At 33.7% G+C, this 22,339-nt stretch overlaps 1 protein-coding gene across 4 annotated transcripts in view; it reads left to right on the forward strand.

Annotated features, from left to right (window-relative positions):
- The window catches only part of ELP4 (elongator acetyltransferase complex subunit 4), a 241,613-nt gene that overhangs the window by 34,992 nt on the left and 184,282 nt on the right, over positions 1-22,339 (forward strand). For 2 of the 4 annotated variants that reach the window (XM_057317073.1, XM_026512178.4), the window contains exon 4: positions 21,732-21,863. The exons of the other annotated variants lie outside the window; for them this stretch is intronic. In XM_057317073.1, coding sequence (XP_057173056.1) covers positions 21,732-21,863 — 132 coding nt within the window. The remainder of the gene's footprint in view (positions 1-21,731; positions 21,864-22,339) is intronic. 4 annotated transcript variants of the gene reach the window in all.

The following is a 22,339-nucleotide window of genomic DNA, read 5'->3' on the forward strand; positions in this document are numbered from 1 at the left end:
TATTTAAAATAAACCATATCATATTAGATGAGTTAGTATAGCAACAAGGTATTTAGTAATGAAGTATGAAAATTTAGACTAACATATTCAGAATTCTCTTTTATGGACTTTATAAGTAAAAATTAAAATAATTTAATAATTTGAAAGCATTTTTATATATCCCAAAATATCAGTCTGTTACCCAAATAATGAATTCATTTATTAAGATCTTATTTATTGTACCTTGTATCTTTTGCTTTATTTGGTTTTTTTGGTTATAATTGAGAGAAGATACATTAGTTGATTTAGAATTGGATGAAGTAGTATTTGCTAAACAGTGTACAGTTTGAATTACTATTAAAAAGGTTTTCTTTCCTTTCCTTGGGTCAATTTGGTGTCAGGATTGAGTCTATATTTGCTGTCCATTTCCCTCTCTCTCTCTCTCTCCTTTTTGCCATCCATCTTTTTTTAACTGATCATGGAACAAGAATTAGAAGTCTGAATTCAGTGAGTGATTCGTTGTTTGCTCTTAGTACATTATAGCATTATAGTATAGGCTGGTTGTTCTGAGTAAATAGAATACAAAAGTATTTCAGATCCAACTTTGTTTTCCTTGTTCTGCCAAAAGTTGAGATAGCTGTAACAATGAAGTTAAAGAAATACCCCTTGTTTGGCCATATATACTACTGAACATTATTTTTATTCTACTTATCTTCAAAGTTGTAGTTTTATAATGATTCAGAACAAAAGTAATATATTATGTTACAAATAATTAAAACTTATTTTCTGGTCCTTCTCTCATTCCAGTTTGCAAGTTTTATGCGTGCTTAATACCTTATAAATAACACACCTGCCCACACATTTTTACTTTTTCGAGCCTACGTAATAAGTATTTTTTATTAAAACTATTTTGTTATTGTGTATCTTCTATTCATAGTTTAAATACAAATATTTTAAGAGCCCTTTAAAGGCAGAACTATGGTCAGACTATGTTCCCTTCATTTCTTTGTCAACATTTTATTTGTTCAGAAAATTACCAGGCTATCTATATACTTTTCAGTGCTTACAACTCTTGAAGTGCTAGTTGAGCCAGAAATTTGCTGTTTGACCCCAGGGTTTCACTCTTTTTTCTTTTTCCCCTCTAGCTACTTGTGAGAGCTTATTTAAAATTCTGAGTTCTCCCCTGGCAGCCACAGTTAGAGCTTCTTTGGCAAACTAAAAAGACTAAGAAAAATCATGCAAAGGCTCAATACTGCTTCCAGTGACCTACATTTGTAGCCAGCTTTTAAAAGATGGCATGTGCCTTATTTTCCAACAAGAAAATGAAAGATAAGATAAAAGTATAAAGGAAAATAAACCCACCACTCTGTCACTAGCTTGTAAGAACCATTTTTGGTATAACATTAAAATAAACACAAAGTTGACATTGGTATTTGTGCATCACCAACAAAAGAAAGGAATTTTGCATGCAGAAAAGTAGCCTAAGTCATATAGCAAAAATGCCATACTCTCTATGATGGGATATTTATCCTCAGAAGGTGAAATATATTTGGGATATGAGCTTAGGTTTTAATTTCTGTGATGTTGCTTAAGTAGCTGCAGGACCTTGCACAGGTCACTTATTCTTTCACATTAAGGTAGAGATAATTCCCTGGCTACCTTATTCTGGAATTCCAAATTAAAAGTGAAATATTGGGGATTTTGTTTTCTAAATCTTAAAATACTCCAGGCCTCACATTTACTTTCAAAAATTTTATTTGGAACTCAAAAAAAAAGAAATGAGTGATTGTAAATGCTTGATGAATATTGTCATGCTCAAATGTTAAAATCTTAGAACTGTTATATAGCACTTGTCATTCGTTGAAAAGAAGCCACACAAAGTTAGATTTGGGAATATTAGAAATGGAGTTCATTTGTCCTCTGAATACTTTTTCTGAAAAATATTCAGAAGAGAAAGTATTCAGTCATTTTGGAAGGATTAAGTGACTTCAAATTCTTAAAACCAGTCATTAAAACTTAAAAAAAAAACTTTTTTAAGTCAACTCCCCAAATTAATGAAATTGACTCATTAAATGAAATATTAAAGGATCCCATGAAGGAAGAAAGGTGCACACCATCAAGGATCATAGATTAAATAGATAGTCTTTGAAGATTATATGCAAAAGGATAGCTTTACTGTGTGAAAACCCCAAAGAAGACAGGGCTATCTCTCCATTTAGTGTTGGGGTGATTCTTTCAGTGGACAGTGTTTCTTTCCTGAAATTTTGTTTTGTTCATCAGAAACTGATGGGCAGTTGCAGAAAGTGGCCTTAATTCACCATAGTCATCTTTTCATATTATGTTATATTTGTGAAATTAGAGGTATTTGAAATGCGCTTATCAGCTTTGTAAAATAGTCTTACTACAGTGTGTGTGTGTGTGTGTGTGTGTGTGTGTGTGTGTGTGTGTGTCTAAAAGTCTGCTAGATTTCAAAAACAGGGTTGATGGTATTAAACTAAAGACTTAGATTGGAAGTGGAACATGGATCTGAGACTATGAAGTGAAGCATCTTACCTTTCTATTTCTTAAAACATATTATAACAAGATACTATAGAATTTTTTAAAACCTATGTTATGCCTTTACCTTGTTGCCTCTACTTCTCAGTGAGCAGAAAGAGAATTGTTTTTGTTCTATTAACACCAGATGTACAACACAAAATAATTTTCAAGTTTAATAAAAATAAAGTGATAACCACTTTCATTTAGTATACCAAAATATACTAAGAATTTTTGTGACATCTTCCATAAGCTGGGTTTATTTTGGAAAAATAAAAGAATATGGCATCAAATGAATAAAACCAGTCACTTGTGTGCTCCTGAGCTAGGAATATAACTGATCTGGACCTCTTAAATAAAGATCATGCCTGATTCCATTACTAATTGAGATATCTTTAACAATAGATATCCCAAAACTTTAGAATACCTCTATTCCAACCTTGTAAAAATTCTATGACCTCTTGGGCCCCACATCAGGCTCTTCATTCAGTGTGGAGTCTGCTTGAGAGGTTCTCTCTTTTTCTCTCTCTCTCCCTCCCCCTTTGCCCCTCTCCCTGCTCATGCTCTCAAATAAATTAAGTCTTAAAAAATCTTACATTCTCTAACCTCGATTTAATAAATAATTATGTTAAGATCACTGTCACTATCTTAACTTCTACAATAACTATATTTAGAAATGTTTTAGTTATATCAGGTTTTTAGAAACTGTCAGTTGGAACATTTAACACTTAAAGGAATTACATAGAAATCCTTTGCCAATATAAGAATCCTTCTATAACTCAAATAATTATTTCATAACCTGTTTGCTCAGTATGGATTTTCATATATCTTTTTTTTTTACGAAGGCAGGGTAATATATACCCTTATACAGTAAACATTTACTAAGGGAATTCCTGTACATGGTCTTATTAACTAAACCTGTTAAAACCAGTGATTGAGTGGAGAATTTAATCTACTTTTGAAAACATTTCACTGGGACGCCTGGGTGACTCTTGATTCCTGCTCAGGTCATGATTTCAGGGTCCTGGTATCAAGCCCTACATCAGGCACCATGCTCAGCTCAGAGTCTGCTTGAGATTCGCCCTGCCTCTCCCTCTGCTCTTCCCCCTGCTTGTACTCTCTCTCTCCTTCTAAAATAAATAAATAAAATCTTTTAAAAAATTAAAATTGAAAATAAAACATTTCACAATATGTATTTTAATATATTACAAGGACTGCATTAGTCACCATTCATTATTCTTTCCATAACTAGGGATATAGATATAAAGATATATATACATGTTCTTTATGATATCCTCCTCCTTCCTTCTATCTTAGTCAAGAAAATTGAGAGATCACGGGGGGAATGGGATAGACCGGTGATGGGTAGTAAGGAGGGCACGTATTGCATGGTGCACTGGGTGTTATACACAACTAATGAATCATCAAGCCTTACATCGGAAACTGGGGATGTACTGTATGGTGACTAACATAATATAATAAAAAATCATTAAAAAAAAAAGAAAATTGAGAGATCTTTCAGTCTTCTCAGTACATTTCTGGTTTATATGTTAATGAGAAATGTGATAAGGATCTGTGGAAAAGCATTGAGAATACTGCTCTTATCCTAGTGGTTTCATTTTCTGTTTTTTTAATTCATGTAATTGATGTAGTTGCCAAAGTAAAAGCATCATTTTTGTCAGTAGCTTAATTTGGGAGTTTAATTAAAATAATAATTATATACCAATGTGAAAGTATTTTTCACCCTTTCTTATAATATTGATTATTTTGCCCCCTTTACATTCAGGAGCAAAAATATATTTAAAAATTGCACCAAGATATTCCCTGTACTGAATTTAGTTTGAAATATGGATGGACATAAATTAATTCACTAATTAGTAATCTTAAAATCCATAAGTTTAAAAACATATTTATGTAACATAAAAATACATATAAAACATATGTATACCCACAGACCTTCTGACTTACTCCATGCAATCTACATTTCTGAATGCTTATAACAATTAAAGTAACCTCTCCCCTCATATTTTTAAATATTTAAATGGAGATAATGTGGAGACCATATCTTTAATAGATGGATACTCAGGCTAGATATTTGGAGTACTTTTGTATTCAAATTATGATAATCAGTCAATAATATCTTTGAATTTGTTTCTCTTTCTAACTTTCAGAAAATAAATGTTCCTCAACTCCCCCCAAACCAACAAAGTAATATACTTACTGATACAATATAATATACTTACTGATACATGGATAATGCTTAAGTAGTATTAATTATACAGTTACCAAAACCTGCAAGGATCAAAAGATTTTATTTTTAAGAAGGATTTCTCATGCTGCATGGATTATGTTGCTACATAATAGCTCAGTAGTACTTCTGCTGAATTGTAAAATAGCTTAGAGAGGAGTACGATGCCCATAGTTGGTGTAATGCATTGGTAATTAAGAGGGTGGGAGGTTAAGCTTCATTAACTGCTGAGGGATTGTATCTTGGATTTTATTATGCCCTAGAGAACATAAAAAGTGAGAAGGGTCAAACTGTTGGAATCAGATTTTGCTTGTGCATCTGCCAAAACAAAGACCACAAAATAATATAGCGGTAAGCACAGCATGGCATGAATTGAAAAGGGAAGAAATATATTTACAGCATTTTATGGATAAGGATAAATGTTTCTGGTAAAAAAATAAATAAATAAATACACCTAATTACTGGAGTATATTTTGGTATTGGACGTTTATAGTAATTTGGTTTCATATAGGTTTTGTTTCATATAGGTTTTTTTGAAGTAGAATAAGCAGTTGTTTTTGTCCAAAGGTAGTGCCAATTTCTTCTTCATTTTAATTTTCCAAAATGATTCATCTGATTAAGAGAGAGAAATTTTAAACTTTTCATTGTATCTTCTGTATAGACCTTATGAAGCCTGCTTTTTATTTTTACTTATTTCTGATCCTTGCTACCAAATATATGGACACTGTAAGCACTATACTGCATAAAAGAACCAAAACCTGATATTTGTTCTTTTAGGAAACAAGGGTATATCAACCATGTAATGTGTTCTGTTGGTGCACTGGGTAAGATATCAAAGACTGGGGATTTTCAAAAATATAAGGAAGGACCTTGATCTGTGATCTGTTACAGCTGTAATCATTGAATATTTAAAAGCTTATTACTAGCATTCTCTTGTAAGACAGATTTTATCCAAACATTAATTAAATTTTTTGGTTTTTTTTTTTTTTAAAGATTTTATTTATTTATTTATTTGACAGAGATACAGACAGCTAGCGAGAGAGGGAACACAAGCAGGGGGAGTGGGAGAGGAAGAAGCAGGCTCATAGCGGAGGAGCCTGATGTGGGGTTCGATCCCAGAACGCTGGGATCATGCCCTGAGCCGAAGGCAGACGCTTAACCGCTGTGCCACCCAGGCACCCCAAATTAAATTTTTTTTTGATTAGATACAGACATCACAACAAAAATATGGATTATAACAATCATCATCTCTGATAGGGTCAAGGAGTCACTATGAGCAGGTTAAGCGATGGCACACTTCAAAAAATATAAGGCTTACAAATATAACAACATACTGAATACAAATTCTTACAGAATAAATTTCTGAATATTGAAACACAAAAGTATCAGAATATTTGGGGTGAGAGGGGTTGCCCGGGTGGCTTAGTCGGTGGAACATGCAACTCTTGATCTTGGGTCATAAGTTCAAGCCCCACTTTGGGCGTGGAGCTCACTTTAAAAAAAAAAAAATCAGAATATTCTTTTTTTCCCCAAATTATTAGTTTTGGTGTATCTTTAAATAATTCATTTTAGCTTGATTGCTGAGTAGCAGTATTAAAACCATTAAGACTGAATTTTCATATAATGGATTTTTTTTATCAGAGAATTATATAGGACGATCTAACACTGTTGCCTTAGGATTGAGTTCTTTTTTTTTTTTTTTAAGATTATTTATTAGAGAGAGAGAGCACACACACGAGGTGGGGGGAGGGGCAGAGAGAAAGGGAGAAGCAGACTCCCTGCAGAGCAGGGAGCTGGACATGAAAGGGGCTCAATCCCAGGACTCAGATCATGACCTGAGCCGAAGGGGGATGCTTTACCGCCTGAACCACGCAGGCACCCCGGAATTGAGTTCTTGACTTCACAACACTTAAAAACCACACAACTGACTCTTCATTTGCATTGATCAGTTTTTTATTTTCTGCCATTTTTGTTCAGATTTCTGGCCAAAAGAATGATACAAATGAAAGTGACCAAGTGTTCACATAGGTCTACCTAGGTAAATTACTAGCATAACATTTATTCACACTATGTTGTGTTAAAAATTCTTTATATATTGATGGAATGCTTAAAAACAGAGACTAAAGGAATTTTGGCCCATTTACTAAAGAAATACCATATTTTATCCAATCTGAGATGCCACTGACCACAAGATGCAACACTATTTTATTTACCACTGACAAAAACACTGCTGCATAAACTAAAACAGAATGTTGTCTTTTAACTTAGGGTTTTTATTTAATTATTTTCAAGTTTTTCTTAGGCATTTATGTTTTTTAAAATCATATCACACTTGTACATAAAAAAGATAAGCAAAATATGTAACTTATAAAACTTCACATCATATTACTACTGTAATGAATTACTTTCTGATTTATAGTCATTGACCATCACCGGTTTTTCACAATTCATGTTTTTTCACATGATACTGTTCTCTGTATCACTGATATATGGCATTTCATAAAAGATGCTCCATTCTTGCACCCAGATTTCATTCTAAAACAGTGACATACAGGGGCAACTGGGTGGCTCAGTCAGTTAAGCATCCAACTCTTGATTTCAGCTCTGGTCTTGATCTCAGGGTCATGAGATCGAGCCCTGCATCAGGCTCTGGGTTCTGCACAGAGTGTGCTTGAGATTTTCTCCCTTTCCCTCTCCCCCCAACCCCACGCTGCCTCATGCACACTCTCTCTCTCTCTCTCTAAAATAAATAATTCTTAGAAAAAAATAAAATAAAACAATGACATCCATTGTGCAAGTATTGTTGCAGATAGCTTTCTTTTCAGTGGAAGCTTTCTAGAAAACCAGAATTTATATTCTTCCTTAATTGAGCTATATGTGGATTCTTGGCCAAGATATTGAAGAATTACATTTGTCCACTTACACACCAAGCATAACAACCAGCTTCTTACATATGCAGACAATGATAACTTTGATCTGCTTGACGTAATATCAACTGTAAAATGTATCCTGATTTCAGAAATATTAACGTGAAAAAAAAGAGTCAGAATCAATGAAATCCAGTAAACATATACCTCAATTTTGAACCTGGGTTTTGGTGTGTTTGAATTACCCACTTCCCAGAAACCCAGTTATCACAAATCTTAATTGTCCTTGTTTACCATAATGCTACAAATTTAAAAATAATCCCCATTTTTAATGTGTTGATGTTTTCTTGGGAATTTCTGTGTCCCAAAGAAGTTGGAACTTAACATATGCTTCTTAAAATGTATTTCATAACATATATTTCATTTAGCAGTATCATGCATACACAAGTGTTATCTTGCTCATTTGGGAAATATTCTACCAGGAGGAGAAATAATATTAAGAAAAAAAAGAACATTCTACCGTGTGGTTAGGAGATATTAAAGCTGAGCAATCGGGAACTGGACATTTGTTTGGTATATGTTTTTCTAGAGTCTGAAATTTTTTCTAATCTTTTTGAAATACTAACAATAAGGGAAAATAATCCGATAATCAAGTTCTTCTAAGGAAGTACTTTCATTCTTTAAAAAGTAAATAACCTTATTATGCTGCAAGAATATTAAGGAAATTTACCTTTGTTTTCAGAATCTATCAGCCCTATTTAGGTAATATTAAAACTGATTAATATAGTTGTTTGTAATTTAAAAAAAAATTTTTTTCCTCAGTAACCCTTTCAGTGTATCTGAGATTGAACACTTATTTTTATCACACATTTGAATTTTAAATTTTCAGAGATATACTTTATTACAAAAAGTAATGCAGATGGTAGCAAAAAATTTAAGCAATAATAAAGGAATTAAAGTGAAAAGTAAAATTCTCCCCACCCATACCTTCTACAATCTACAGCTCCAGTTTTCCTCTATGAAAAGTCCACAACATTGATTTGTATTTGATTTTTAGTTACTCCAGTGGTTACTATTATAATTATAAATTATACTCTTTGCCTTTTATTTTTTATCCATTTTAGATTGTACTATTAATTCCAGTATATAAGATAAAGTTATCACAACTACCTTTTGCCATCTCTTCTCCCGTCAACCTGTTCTAACTTACTTGCATATTATCAATGATTACAACTCAGATTCTGTAACTGTAATTGAATCTTCAACTCTGTTCATAAATTTATTTTACAAGTTGAAACATTTCATTTAAATTAGATAAATATTTTACTGAATCAGTAAATCAGTATAATTGGATCCCTTGGAAAGGAAATGCCATCTTACGTCACTAAACTGAACTAGACGAAAGGAATCATTTCTTACACTCCCTCAATTCCTTAGTTTCTTGTCACATTTCCAGTTCCTTCCTTTTTTTCATGTTTAGCCCTTCATGTTCTTGTTCTGCTTTTTATTCTTTTACCAGCATTTCTTTTTTCCCCCAGCTTTATTAAGATAGAATTGACATATAACATTATATTAGTTTAATGTACATACAAAATAATGATTTGATATATGTATATACTACAAAATGATTACTATGGTAAGTTTAGCTAACATCCATCATCTCACTTACTACAAGCTTTTTTCCTTGTGATGAGAATTTTAAGATCTACTCCTTAGCAACTTTCAAATATACAATACAGTATTTTTTAAGCTTTATTTATTTAAGTAATCTCTACAACAACATGTGGTTCAAACTCACAAGCCCGTGATCAAGAGGTACATGTTCCGACCCAGGCAGCGAGGTGTCCCAGCAACACAGTATTAACTCTAGTCCCCATGCTGTGCATTACATCTCCACGACTTATTTATCTTATAATTGGAAGTTTGTACCTTTTGGCCACAGTCACCCATTTACCCCACCCTCACCTCTCGCAACCACCAATCTGTTCTCTTATTTCTATGAGTTTGGTTTCGTAGATTCCACGTACAAGTGAGATCATACATTATTTGCCTTTCTTTCTCTTAGCGTAATGCTCACAAGATTTATGCGTGTTGTCACAAATGGCAAGGTTTCCCTTTTTTATTGTCAAATACTACTCCATTGTGTATATATACCACATTTTCATTATTCATCTGTCAGTGGACACTTAGGTTGTTTCCATGTGCTGGCTATTGTAGAGAATGCTGCAGGGAACATGGGGGTGCATATAGGTCTTCAAAGATAGTGACTTTATTTCTTTCAGATATATACTTTCAGCCGTGGAATTGCTGGATCATATGGTAGTTCCTTTTTAACATTTTGAAGAACCTCCGTATTTTCCATAGTAGCTGTACCAATTTACATTTCCACCAGCAATGCACAGTGGTCCCTTTTCTCCATATCCTCTCCAACTTTTATCTCTTGTATTTTTGATAACAGCCATTCTCACAGATATGTAAAATAAAATTACCTTTCTATTTTCTGGTTGAGAGAAGATATGTAGGTCTTCATTGTATTATTAAATCATTACCAGTTTTTTATTTTTTATGATTTCTACCTCTTTATTGTATTCCTTTTTTTAATGGCTGAATTACATCTTCAAATACTTTTTTTAAAAAAGGTTTATGATAGGTAAGCTTTTGAACTATTATATGCTTTTTAAAAAAATAACTGAACTTTGTGCTTACACTTAATAGATAAGTTTCCTCAATGAAAATTTCTTTTTTTAAAAAGGTTTTATTTATCTATTTGAGAGAGAAAACAGAGAGAGAGAACATGTACTAGTGGGGAGTAGGGGCAGAGGGAGAAGGATAAACAGACTCCCCACTGAGCAGGGAGCCTGATGCAGGGCTCTATCCCAGGATCCCGAGATCATGACCTGAGCCTAAAGCAGACGCTTAACCAACTGAGCCACCCAGGCCCCCCTTAATGGAAATTTCAGTAACAGTTTTCCTCATACTTTGAAGACATTGTTCCATTGTCTTCTAAAATCCAGGGTTGCTAAGGTATCTGAACTAATGTATTTCTTTTTCACTTGTAAGTAGTATATTTTCTCCCCTTTTAAAGGTTTCAGGCTTTTACCTTTATCCCTCAAATTATGAAAGGGCACGACAGTCTTTTTAATGGGTCTTTTTTCCATTCAAATGGTTGAATTCTTCATACATCTTTCCAATTTGAAAAACTATGTCATCTGTTCCATAAATGTTTAAAAACTTTGATTTTTAAATTAAATTTTGATTATGTAATTCACAATTAATATACATTCTCTTTTCTACAAGTTACATCACAAATAAAGTCCAAAGGGCTAGATAGTAAATACTTTTGGCTTTGCAGAGACTATATGGTCTCTAACTACTTGATTCTGCTATTATAACAAAGCAGTCATAAACAATTCTTAAACAAATTCCAATAAAACTTTATTTCCAAAAACAGGCCCATAGGCCAGTTTGACGACTCTTAGAATACCCCCAAATCACTAAGGTTTTCTCCTTTATTGTTTTCTGAGAATTTATCATCCTTTCCCTATCGAATTCCCCTGGCATTTATGTAGAAAATGAATTGAATAAATATGTGGGTCTCTTTTTCAACTTTTCCTTCTGTTCCATTGACCCATGTATCTGTCTTACCTGGACTTTATCATTCTGTTTTTATGATATGTTAAAATTAGGTATTTTTAAGTCCTCCAACTTTCTTCCTTTGCATAGTTGTTATGTCTATTATATAGCTTTTGCATTTGCATACAAATTTTAAATTCAGCTTGTCAGTTTATATGAAAAAGTTGGCTAGAGTTGTTCTTTTTCTTCCTCAGTTATTTTTTCCCTCTGTCCTTTGTTTTTGATAGTTTCTGTTGCTATCGTCAGATTCATTGATCTGTGGTTTGCTCATATCATCTCCTCTCTGTATTGTTATGAGCTTACTTCCTTTTGTTCATTTTATGTTATTTTAAAGAAATTTTTGGTTTTAACGAGTTAGTTTGTAACCAGTGCTAAGATAAATTATACTTTCATTTCTGTCAAGTAAATTTTATTGGATATAAGTTACCACTTTAAGCAAAAGAAACAGCGGTCTTAACGACTTAGAGGTAGAAATCTCAGGACTTCCTGAGTAAGCACACATTGTCCACTTTGTAAGATGATAATATGAAATAAAGTTCAAAGGCTATATCAAAGTTATATCTTTGTTATAAATATATATAAAGTTATATCTTCTTTGTGAGCAATTTGAAGAGTTAATTGAAAGTTCTATGGATACATTCTGCCAGGAGCCAAAATATGAATTAGCTAGTCTAGAATGAATGAGAAAATAATTGTAGAGAAAGTAAGGAGGTGGAGGAGCTGAGAGAAAGGGAAAAAAGAAGGAAAGATGATAACCTGCTTGGGTAAACTTTGAGTTTGACATACAGTTGAACATTCAAATAGAATAACCAGAACGCTGGTAAAACTCTGAGCCCAGAAATTGGGGGAATGATTGAAAACAGAATTTGCTAGCCATCATTTCTTTCTCCATCAAACATTTACTGAATGTTTTTGTCCTCCCCCTCAAATTCACTTCCTTTCAGCCTAATAGCCCCAAAGTCTTAGCTCATTTCATCATCAACTATAAATCTAAAGTCTCATCTGTCATCTAAATCAGGTATGAATAAGACTTGAGGCATGGTCCATTCTGAAGCAAAATTCCTCTCCAGTTATTTAACCTGTGAACCTGTCAAACCAGACAATTATGGGCTTCTAAGTACAATATAAATCAGGCATAGGATAGACATTGTCATTCCAAAAGGGAGAAATCAGAAAGAAGGAAGGGATGATTCATAGATTCTAAGCAAGTCCAAAATTTAGCAAGGTAAATTCCGTTAGATTTTAAGGCTCATGAATAAACTTCTTTGGTTCCATGCTCTGCCTTCTAGGCCCATTGAGGTGACAGCATCACGCTCCTTTAGCTGGACAGGACACCACCCACATGACTTGGTTGGGCTGCAGTCTCGCCCTTTGAAACCAAGATTGAGGCAGCCATGCCCCCCAGGCTGGTGGCGCTGGGCCTGTGGTAGGAGTGGCAGCCTGATCATCTCTGAATCACCTTCGGGATCTTTTCTACCCTTGTTTTTTGCAGGATAGCTCATGTTTGAAGCCAAGTTGTTCAATGGTCAAGTCTGTAAAATCCAAGAAGTCCAACTGCCTTCCTTAATGGCATCCTGCTTTGTCTGTAGTTCAAACTAGAAATGTTTCTGCTGATATAATCCCTCTATTCCTGGCTTCTGCTGAGATGACTGGTTAAGTCCGTGAGTCACACTCAGGATCTCTTTATCAAATGGTTGTTCAGCCATACTCTCAGTGTTCTCTTCAGAACAAGCTTTTTCATTTTTTACAATATAATATAGGCTGAAAATTTTTTGAATCTTCAAGTTCTGGTTCTTTTCGTTTAATAATTCCTTGTTTAATTCATCTCTCTCCTTTTGCATTTTACTATAAGCAGTCAGAAGGAACCAAGTCACACCTTCAAAGCTTTGTTTAGAAATCTCAGCTAGGGAAGTCATCAGAGAGGGAGAAAAACCATGAGAGACTCTTAACTATAGGAAACAAACTGAGGGTTGCTGGAGGGGAAGTGGGTGTGGGGAGGGGGTAGTTGAGTGGGGCATTAAAGAGGGTATGTGATGTGATGAGCACTGGGTGTTACACGCAACTGACGAATTATTGAACACTACATCTGAAACTAATGATGTACTATATGTTAGCTAATTTAATTTAAATTTTTTAAAAAAAGAAATCTTCTCAGCTAAATACTCAGTTTTATTGCTCACAAGTCGTACCTTCCACAGAATACTAGAACACAGCTCAACCAAATTCTTTGCTACTTTATAACAAGGAGTGCCTGTCCTCTAGTTTCTAATAATATGTTTATTATTTACAATGGAGACTTACTGGAATCTCCCTTATCATCCATATTCTAGCATGCATCTCAGAACTCTTTCAGTGTCTACTGATTACCCAATTTCAAAGCCACTTCAACATTTTTAGGTATTTGTTACAACAGAACCCTATTTTTTTGTACAAAAACCTGTCTTAGTAAGCTTGGGCTACCATAACAGAGCACTGTAGACTGGCTTAAACTATTGAAATTTATTTTCCTACAGTTCTGGAGTCTGGGAAGTCCAAGGTTAAGGTGACGGCCAATTTAGTTTCTGTGGAGGACTCTTCCTGGCTTGTAGATGACTCTTCATATGTTTAAGCATCCTCGCCCTGGAGACCTCCATAGTTCTACTCCAACTGGACTGCTTGTTCTCTAGGCAGACCTACACTGTTATTATTCTGGCACTTTCCTTTATCATCCTAACAACTACTCTGACTTTTCTGGTAGTAGAGTACATCCTCTAGTGAGTTCAGAGTGAATGGAGATAGAGGTGTGAGGTGGTAGAGATTTTAAACTTTGCATGTCTGCACTTGTCTTGATTTCACTCTCAAATTTAATGAAAACAACTTTCCCTCTGAAAAGTCCAGATTCTGGAAGTTTTTCAGTTATTTTCCTTTTTCCCTCTCGTTCTGAAGTGTCAGAATTCTATGCTTTGGTATATGTCTATTTTCATTTATAGTTTGAATAATCAGGATTTTAAGTCTATATCTCCCATTTTTCATTTCTGGAAATTTCTCTTAGGTTATTTCTTTGATAGTTTCCTGTATTGTCTCTGTTTCTCTAAGAAATCCTTTTATGGTGTCAACCTCCTGGACTAATTCTCTAAATATTTTCTTTTCTCTCTCATTTTCTATCTTTTTAAGAGGTAATATAGCATAATGGCTAAGAGACTGAGTGATAGGGACGCCTGGGTGGCTCAGTCAGTTAATTGGCCACGACTCTTGATTTCAGCTTAGGTCATGATCTTAGGGTCCTGAGATGGAGCCCCGTGTTGGGCTCTGTGCTCAGTGTGGAGTCTGCTTGAGGATTCTCTCTCCCTCTCCATTTGCCCCTTCCCCTGCACTTGTGTTCTTTGTCTCTCTCTAAAATAAATAAATCTTTAAAAAAGAGAGAGAGAGAGAGAGACTAATAGAATAAGACTGTCCATTATAAATCTTTGTTCTGCCATTTACTTACCTTCAACAACTTAACCTTTATTCTCCAATGTCTTCATCTATAAAATGGTCTTAATAATAGTGCTTTCTTCTTAAGATTGTTTAAAGATTAAGTATGTTAATTGTATAAAGTAATTAGAATAGTGCCTGGCATTTGGAAAGTGCTTTAAAACATTGGTTATTGTGTTCGTTTTGTTTTTAAATTATCGTTGCTGTCATTATCATTTTTGTTACTTTATTCTGAGAGATTTGACCAACTTGATCTTCTAGAACTTCTGGTCATTGTTTTTTTCTGATTTTCCTTTTACTGTTTTCCTTTTACTGAAGTGTTTATTTTTTATATACCATCTCATATAATAGATAATACTTTTTATTCTTTTTGTTTGTTTGTTTCTGGCATTGTTTCTGTTTCCTGCTCATTGTCTTGGTCTTTGAATTCTATATTAGATGCTTTTTTCAAATATCTGATAATTCTTGGCTTTTAATATAGAAGAGTTTCGGACTAGAACCCTAGTTGGATGTATTGTGTATTTGGGCATATAACTTGTGATCTGATAGTTTTACTGTAAGTTTAGCTAGTGGTATCTCTCTGAAGGCCTTTTCCCTAAATTTTGTCAATTTATCCAGGGAGGACTCCTTTAATCTCCTGAACTCCTGCCTGTTCTGCTTAAGAATGGCTTCTGGCCTTGTTAGAGCCTAGCATTGGGAGCCAACTATGTGCGTGTGTTGGGGATTCTGGGGGTATCTCACTCTTCTGTATGAAGACTTTCAGTACGTTACCCTGTCTTCAATATGATGTCTCACCCTTGCCCTCTATCGTGTTTCTACTTCCTGTTTGTCTGATTTGACCTCTCCATTTCTCTTACACAGTTGGGGAGGAGTAGTATCCTGACTTTTAGTGGAAAATAGGGGATCTGAGGGATCTTTTTTTTTTTAAGATTTTCAACCCATCCTACTTTGACACAAGAGTGTTGCTCCTTGCTTGCTGAAATTACTCATCTTTTCTGCAAGTATGCCCGTTGTTAGTATTTGTTAAAGTCATGTGGTAGAAACTGTGGTGTTTATGTTTATTATATTATTTTTTATTATTTTCTATGTGTTTTATATATCCCCTAGAAAAATAATAATTCGAGATGCAAGGCCTTATGTTATAAGCAACAGTGTTTATCATAGCATTCTCAGACTACAAACAACCTAAAGATCCAACAGTAAGGAAATAATAAACTCAATTTTAATTAAGTCATGTAATATAATATTATACAGCCGTTGAAAATCTTATTTTTGAAATGTGAGAATGCTCACAATATCATGTTAAAAGTGTAGAATAGAGGGGAGCCTGGATGACGCAGTCGCTTAAGCATCTTATTCTTGGTTTTGGCTCAGGTCATGATCCTCAGGGTTGTTAAGATCCAGCCCCAGTTCAGGCTTCATGCTCAGCATGGAGTCTGCTTAATTTTCTCTCTCTCCCTGTCCCCCTGCCAAGTGCTCTCACTCTCAAAATAAATAAATAAATCTTTTTAAAAATGTAGAATACAAATAATATACGTTATCATATGCATAACAGGCAATATGCATTTTGTAATATGTAATATATATATAGATATGTATATTTTTTTTAAAGACTGGAGGGAAATACTTGAATATGTTCAGAGTTATTATTCCTAGGTGGTAGGTTAATAGGTAATTGTTTACTTTTGTATATCTTTCTGTATCTTGTAATTTTCTTTGTTGAACATTTACCACTTTAAAATCAATTGCTGTCCAATAATACTGATTTTTAAAGGGGTAGTTGGGTACTTTTTTTTTATGGTGATGTTTCTTTCTTTAAAGTTTTTATTTTAATTCCAGTTAGTTAACTTACAGGGATATATTAGTTTCAGGTGTACAGTATAGTGATTCAACACTTCCATACATCACCCAGAGCTCATCACAAACAAGTTCACTTCTTAATCCCCATCACCTATTTAACTCATCCCTCCAGAGTACAATGTTTCTAAGTTGAAAAAAATGTAGTGAAAAAATAGTGTTAAAAAAATTTTTGTAGGTGATATAAGATAAAGGAGACTGTAGGAAGGACAGGGAGGCATACAACTTTTTTAGGTACTGAAAAATCTCCTGGTTTTAATTTTAAACAATTAAGTTGTGATGTCTCTTTAAAATCCTACTTGATATAACTGTAAAGTGTATCATTGACAATTACAGTAAACAGTTTAAATTGTTAGATGAATAAATAAATGCATTTTCCCATTTTCTAGACCTGCGCTAACCAAAAAATTTTCTGTGATTTTCTCTCCTTGCACCACCCAATTAGAGTAGCTATTAGCCACATGTGACTGCTGAGCAATATGGCAATTAAGGCATTGAATTTATCATTTTGCTCAATTTTAACTAATAAAAACTTTAATTTAAATAGCCACATGTGGATTGGGGCTACTGTATTGAGTCAGAGTCCAACCCAATGCCATAAATTTATAAAGTCCATGTCCAAATAAAAGTCACCATTCAATGTTCTTCATCCTCACACCAAGAAACCAAAGAATTGTCAAAATCTTACAAAGATAATTAGGGCTGATGGTCTCAAACTAAAGCAAATGTTTCAGAAAGCAACACTGAATTGGGTGTATAATCTAAAACCTAATAGTATATCGTTCCCTAAGCGAGAAGAAAATACTCACTGAATCAACTAATGTTAACACAGGAAGTTGGCATTTTGTGACATCTCATAAGAAAATAAAGAGTCCAGGTCTTCTAATGAAGATAGCATTTAATTTTACCTAAGCTCTCCTAACAGGAAGGTACAGAAAAATAGGTGAATAGCAAAATACTCAGCCCTCAAACTTTAACTACAGGGAAAAACTCAGTCTGGAAGAAAACATAACCCAAGAACAGAAGGAAATTCCTTCATAAAAGATCATAAAAGATTTACAGAAGAGTTTAATAAGAACATGACTTCAAAAACAAACAAAAGAACAAGCATTTAATATATCACCAAAATGAAATTTAAAAAAAAAATGAGTAGATAAAAAGGGTAATTGCAGAATTAAAAATACAAATTGACTCAAATAATATTACCCAATATTAAACAGGCTTGCAATAGTCACAGTGCAGTTAGAGTAATGAGATTAAAACAGTAAGTGAGAATATAATTACAATGTGGAAAATATTTTATTTAATAAAATTAAATTTAAGTAGCTAGTAGCTACTGTATTGGACAGGGCAGGTATAGAACATTTCCAACGTCACTGAAATTTCTGTTAGTTGGGGCTGGTCTAGAAAATGGTAAAACATTTATTCATCTAACATCTAAATTGTTTACCATATGATATTTTACAACTGTCAATGATACGCCTGATATATATATCAATAAGGATATATTCTAGTTCAGTATAGAACAGAAAAATAATTTTAAACATCAGACACAAAAAAATTTTATTTGAAATTTGAGATCTTCCACTTAAAGGGACATCCAGTGTTACAGGGGAAAAATAATACAAAGCAATAGATATAGATATAGCCAATTTAAGTTATTAAACTGCAAAGATAAAGAATTATTCACTCATTCAGGCAGAAAAAAGCTAATTACCTACAAGAGTGGAAGGCTTCTGACTTCACAGCATCATTCCTTGTCCAACGACAGTACAACAGCAATGTCTACCAAATTCTAAGCTAGTGAAAATAATATTAAATATATACAACGAATGTATTGGTTGAATAAAAAAGTATTTGAAAATATGATCCATGTATTTACTTCCTCACAGAGAGCTTCATTAACTACCGTATGTAAAGTAACACTTCCCATTACTCTGTATTCCTTTCCTCTTTTTTTTCAAGTTCATATCACTACCCTTCTGGAATGTACCTCCATTAAAACAGAGACTTGGTTTATTTTGCTCACTGCTTCATCCCCTGGTGCCTTCTTGGCAATGTTAAATGAGCGCAAGTATCAATTTTTTTAAAAACTCAAGAATGGCAGAACTGTGGTAAAAGCACCCATGGTGAATACATTTCAACAAAACCCTAAACTAAATAACTCTGTGTCTGGTGCAGACAAGAATGCAATTCTGTAAACCTTGACAACATAAAGATAATAGGGGAAAAAAACTAAACTTGGGGCTGGGTGAAAGGTGCTACGTGCCAATTTCATCGTTTTTTTATAGGAGAGAAGGAAAGAGAAACTGATTTCATCAAAAACTGAAACCCATAAAAAGGAGCATAGTGACTCTAACATCTCAATGTGCTTCATAATCACATTTCTAATTTTAGAAGAGAATGTGTCAGGAAATAATATCTCTCAAAGTTGTTGATCAGTTCAACAATTCTTTCAATTTTACTTCATTTTTGTTCTATAAAGTAAAATGTTAATTTTTCAACTATTAATAATATTTTAATACCTACTATTTTTATGGAAGTATTTTGTCTGCATAGCCATGTATATATATAAGTTTATGCTAGAAATGCTGTTTACTGAACAATTATTGTGGGGAAGTTTGATTTTATAATTTTTTTAAATTTTATACCTTTGTCATAATTCTTTTATACCTTTGTCATAATTCTTTTATAATTTCTATTGCTATGTCTTGAAGCTTATTAGTCTTTTTTCCTGCAATGTCTAATCTGCTCTTTTGTCCATTGTGTTTTAAAAGTCTCAGATGTTAAAGTGTTCATCTCTAGAGATTCATTTGGGTCTTTTAAAAATATATCTTTCCTGTCTCTATATGCTCAATCTTTATTGAACACATGGACAGGATTATAATTGATTTTTGTCTTAGTCTAACTGTGTTTGTATCATTGCTGCATCTCCTTATTATGGGTCATATTCTCCTGTTCTTTTCCACTCCTGGTAATTTTTTAATTGGCTCCAGATATAGTGAATTTTAATATAAGAAGTCCTGGATGTTTTACATTCCTTCAAACATTCTTGAGGTCATTTCTGGGATTCGGTAAAGTTACTTGGAAATGTTTGATCACTATGAGGCTTGCTTTTACGCTTCATCAGGTGGAATGAGAGCAGCTTTTTTTCTAGGGCTGATTTTGCCTCACTACTTAGTGCTCCATGAATTACAAGGTTTCGGTGGAGACCATGGACTTTTCTGGTTCTATCTGAGCTGCAGAAATTGTTCACCTTGCTCCTTTTGAGCAGTTCTCTCACCAGTTTTGGGTAGTTTTCTTATGTCCATGTGCTGATTAGTACTCAGGAGATGCCTCTACAGGGGCACCTGGGTGGCTCAGTTGGTTAAGCATCTGCCTTTGGCTCAGGTCATATTCCCAGGGTCCTGGGATGGAGTCCCATATCGGGCTCCTTGCTTAGTGGGGAGCCTGCTTCTCCCTCTGCCTACCGCTCCCCCTGCTTGTGCATCTGGCTCTCTCTCTCTCTCTCTGACAAATAAATAAATCTTAAAAAAAAAAAAAGTTGCCTCTCTCTGTGCTCCCCTCTTCCCCTGGACTTTGCCGCATGGCCTCCTTGAACTCCTAACTTGTCTCTTCAACTCAGGAAGACTGTTGGGTTCCTGTTTTCTGCATTCTGTACTGGATATTTCCTTTTTTTTAATTCAAGTATAATTAACGTGCAAGTTATATTAATTTTAAGTGTATGATGTAATGATTCAACAATCAGTACATTGCCTTACTATTGTCAACTCAAAATATGTGGCTCTGAGTAGTAGGTTAAGGCAATTATTTGACCAAATTTCTACAATCAAATGTTTATTAAGTGCTTAACATGCAGCAAGCACCGTTCTTCGCATTTCACATTTTTTACTCATTTATTCTTCACAAAAACCCAATGAAATGAATGCTGTTATCGCTATATTTCAGATGATGAACAGAGACATAGAGAGGTCCACAGACACAACTGTTAGTGTGTAAAGCCAAGATTTGGACCTAAAAAATCTGGTTGTAGAATTCAAACTCATAACCACTATACTGTATTGTACCATATGCCTCACAAATATTTATTTCCATTGAAAACATAAGTTATTTTATATTTTGTAAGATACTAATGCTTTGCTGGGAATGATGGATTCAGAGTTTAAATGACATAACTAGTCTCTAATACAAGCATAAATTAAAGTGTGGTTCTGTTTGGAAGTCTTTTAGAAGATAACTAAAACATATGATGGTTAATGTATTTTCCAGCTGATTAGTTGACATGATTCTAAGCATAAATAAATTTGATTTTGCAAAGTAAAAGTTGCAATTTAGACTAATTTATGTCATAGCACAAGATTATGTTTACTAATCCAGCACCCCACATTATCTTTATAATTTTTGCTAATATAAAAGGCAACTATAGCATGTGCTTTCCTTCTCCAAGAAACTTAGTACTTTTTCTTGGCGTTATTTCTGTAGTTCCTCTACACACATACACACACACACACAAATGTTTTCCATATGTTTTTTTATAGCTACTGTCTGGGTCAGCTTCCAGAAAAGAAAAGATAAAATTGGACTTCAATGTCTCTACTTAATGAGATTTTAAACTCTATTTTCATTTTTAAAAGAAGAGACATAGGCTCACGGGTACAAAACTAACATTTGATAAGGGCAGAATAAATGTCTTATTGTTGTTACTTCACCGATTATTTAGGGGAATGAATTTTTTGAATTCTAGTATTACAAACCAGTAAACAGATTGCACACGTGCTTTATTTTTACCTTGCAGCAGACATAACAATAATTACATGTAATACATAAATGCTAATTCCAGGCTTTGCTTTAAGTGTGTGTGTATGTGTATAAATATATAAGATCATACCTCTTATTGCAATAGCATTTGTTTTTTGATAGTATAAAAATTTGAATATTTTCTTTAAATTCTAGTTCATTGCTAAAAAAAAAACTTCATATTATTATATATACCATTTACTCTGTTTCAGAAATAGCCATATTGTCATGACTGTATGCTTCGATCAATTTAAAGGCATCAAGGTCTTGGAAAGTTCTAGTATTGCTGATATTATAATTTAAGAAAATCATCACATTTTTTAATCACAGATGCTCAATAATGTGTCATTCTGTTTTCTTAGGAACTTCCTGCACCATTACTTGATGATAATTGTAAAAAAGATTTTGATGAAGATGTATGTAATGATAAAACACCAGACTCTAACATTAAGATGAAAATAGCTTGGCGTTACCAGTTATTACCCAAGATGGAGGCAAGTCAGCATACAAACTATTTCTAAAATTTGCAAATGTATTTGTTTTCATTTTATAGAATCTTTTGTGGTATACCTGTTATTCTTTAAATGCACTACAATGTATTTTTTCTTATTTAAATAACTAGATATTTTATTTGTAGAGTATTTTATCAAGATGACATTTCTTAAAAAATTAAATTATGGCAAATTTTTTTTACCAAAATAGACTTCATTTCTTCCATAATTTCCATATAGAATCTTTTATTCTAGGGTGATAAGCCGGAGTAAGTGAACTCCTTAAGCTATTCCTTTTTTGTTTGTTTGTTTTTGTTAAAGATTTTATTTATTTATTTGACAGAGATAGAGACAGCCAGCGAGAGGGAACACAAGCAGGGGGAGTGGGAGAGGAAGAAGCAGGCTCATAGCGGAGGAGCCTGATGTGGGGCTCGATCCCATAACGCCGGGATCACGCCCTGAGCCGAAGGCAGACGCTT

This window comes from Ursus arctos, unplaced genomic scaffold (genome assembly GCF_023065955.2).
Source record: "Ursus arctos isolate Adak ecotype North America unplaced genomic scaffold, UrsArc2.0 scaffold_23, whole genome shotgun sequence".
Classification (NCBI taxonomy): domain Eukaryota; kingdom Metazoa; phylum Chordata; class Mammalia; order Carnivora; family Ursidae; genus Ursus; species Ursus arctos.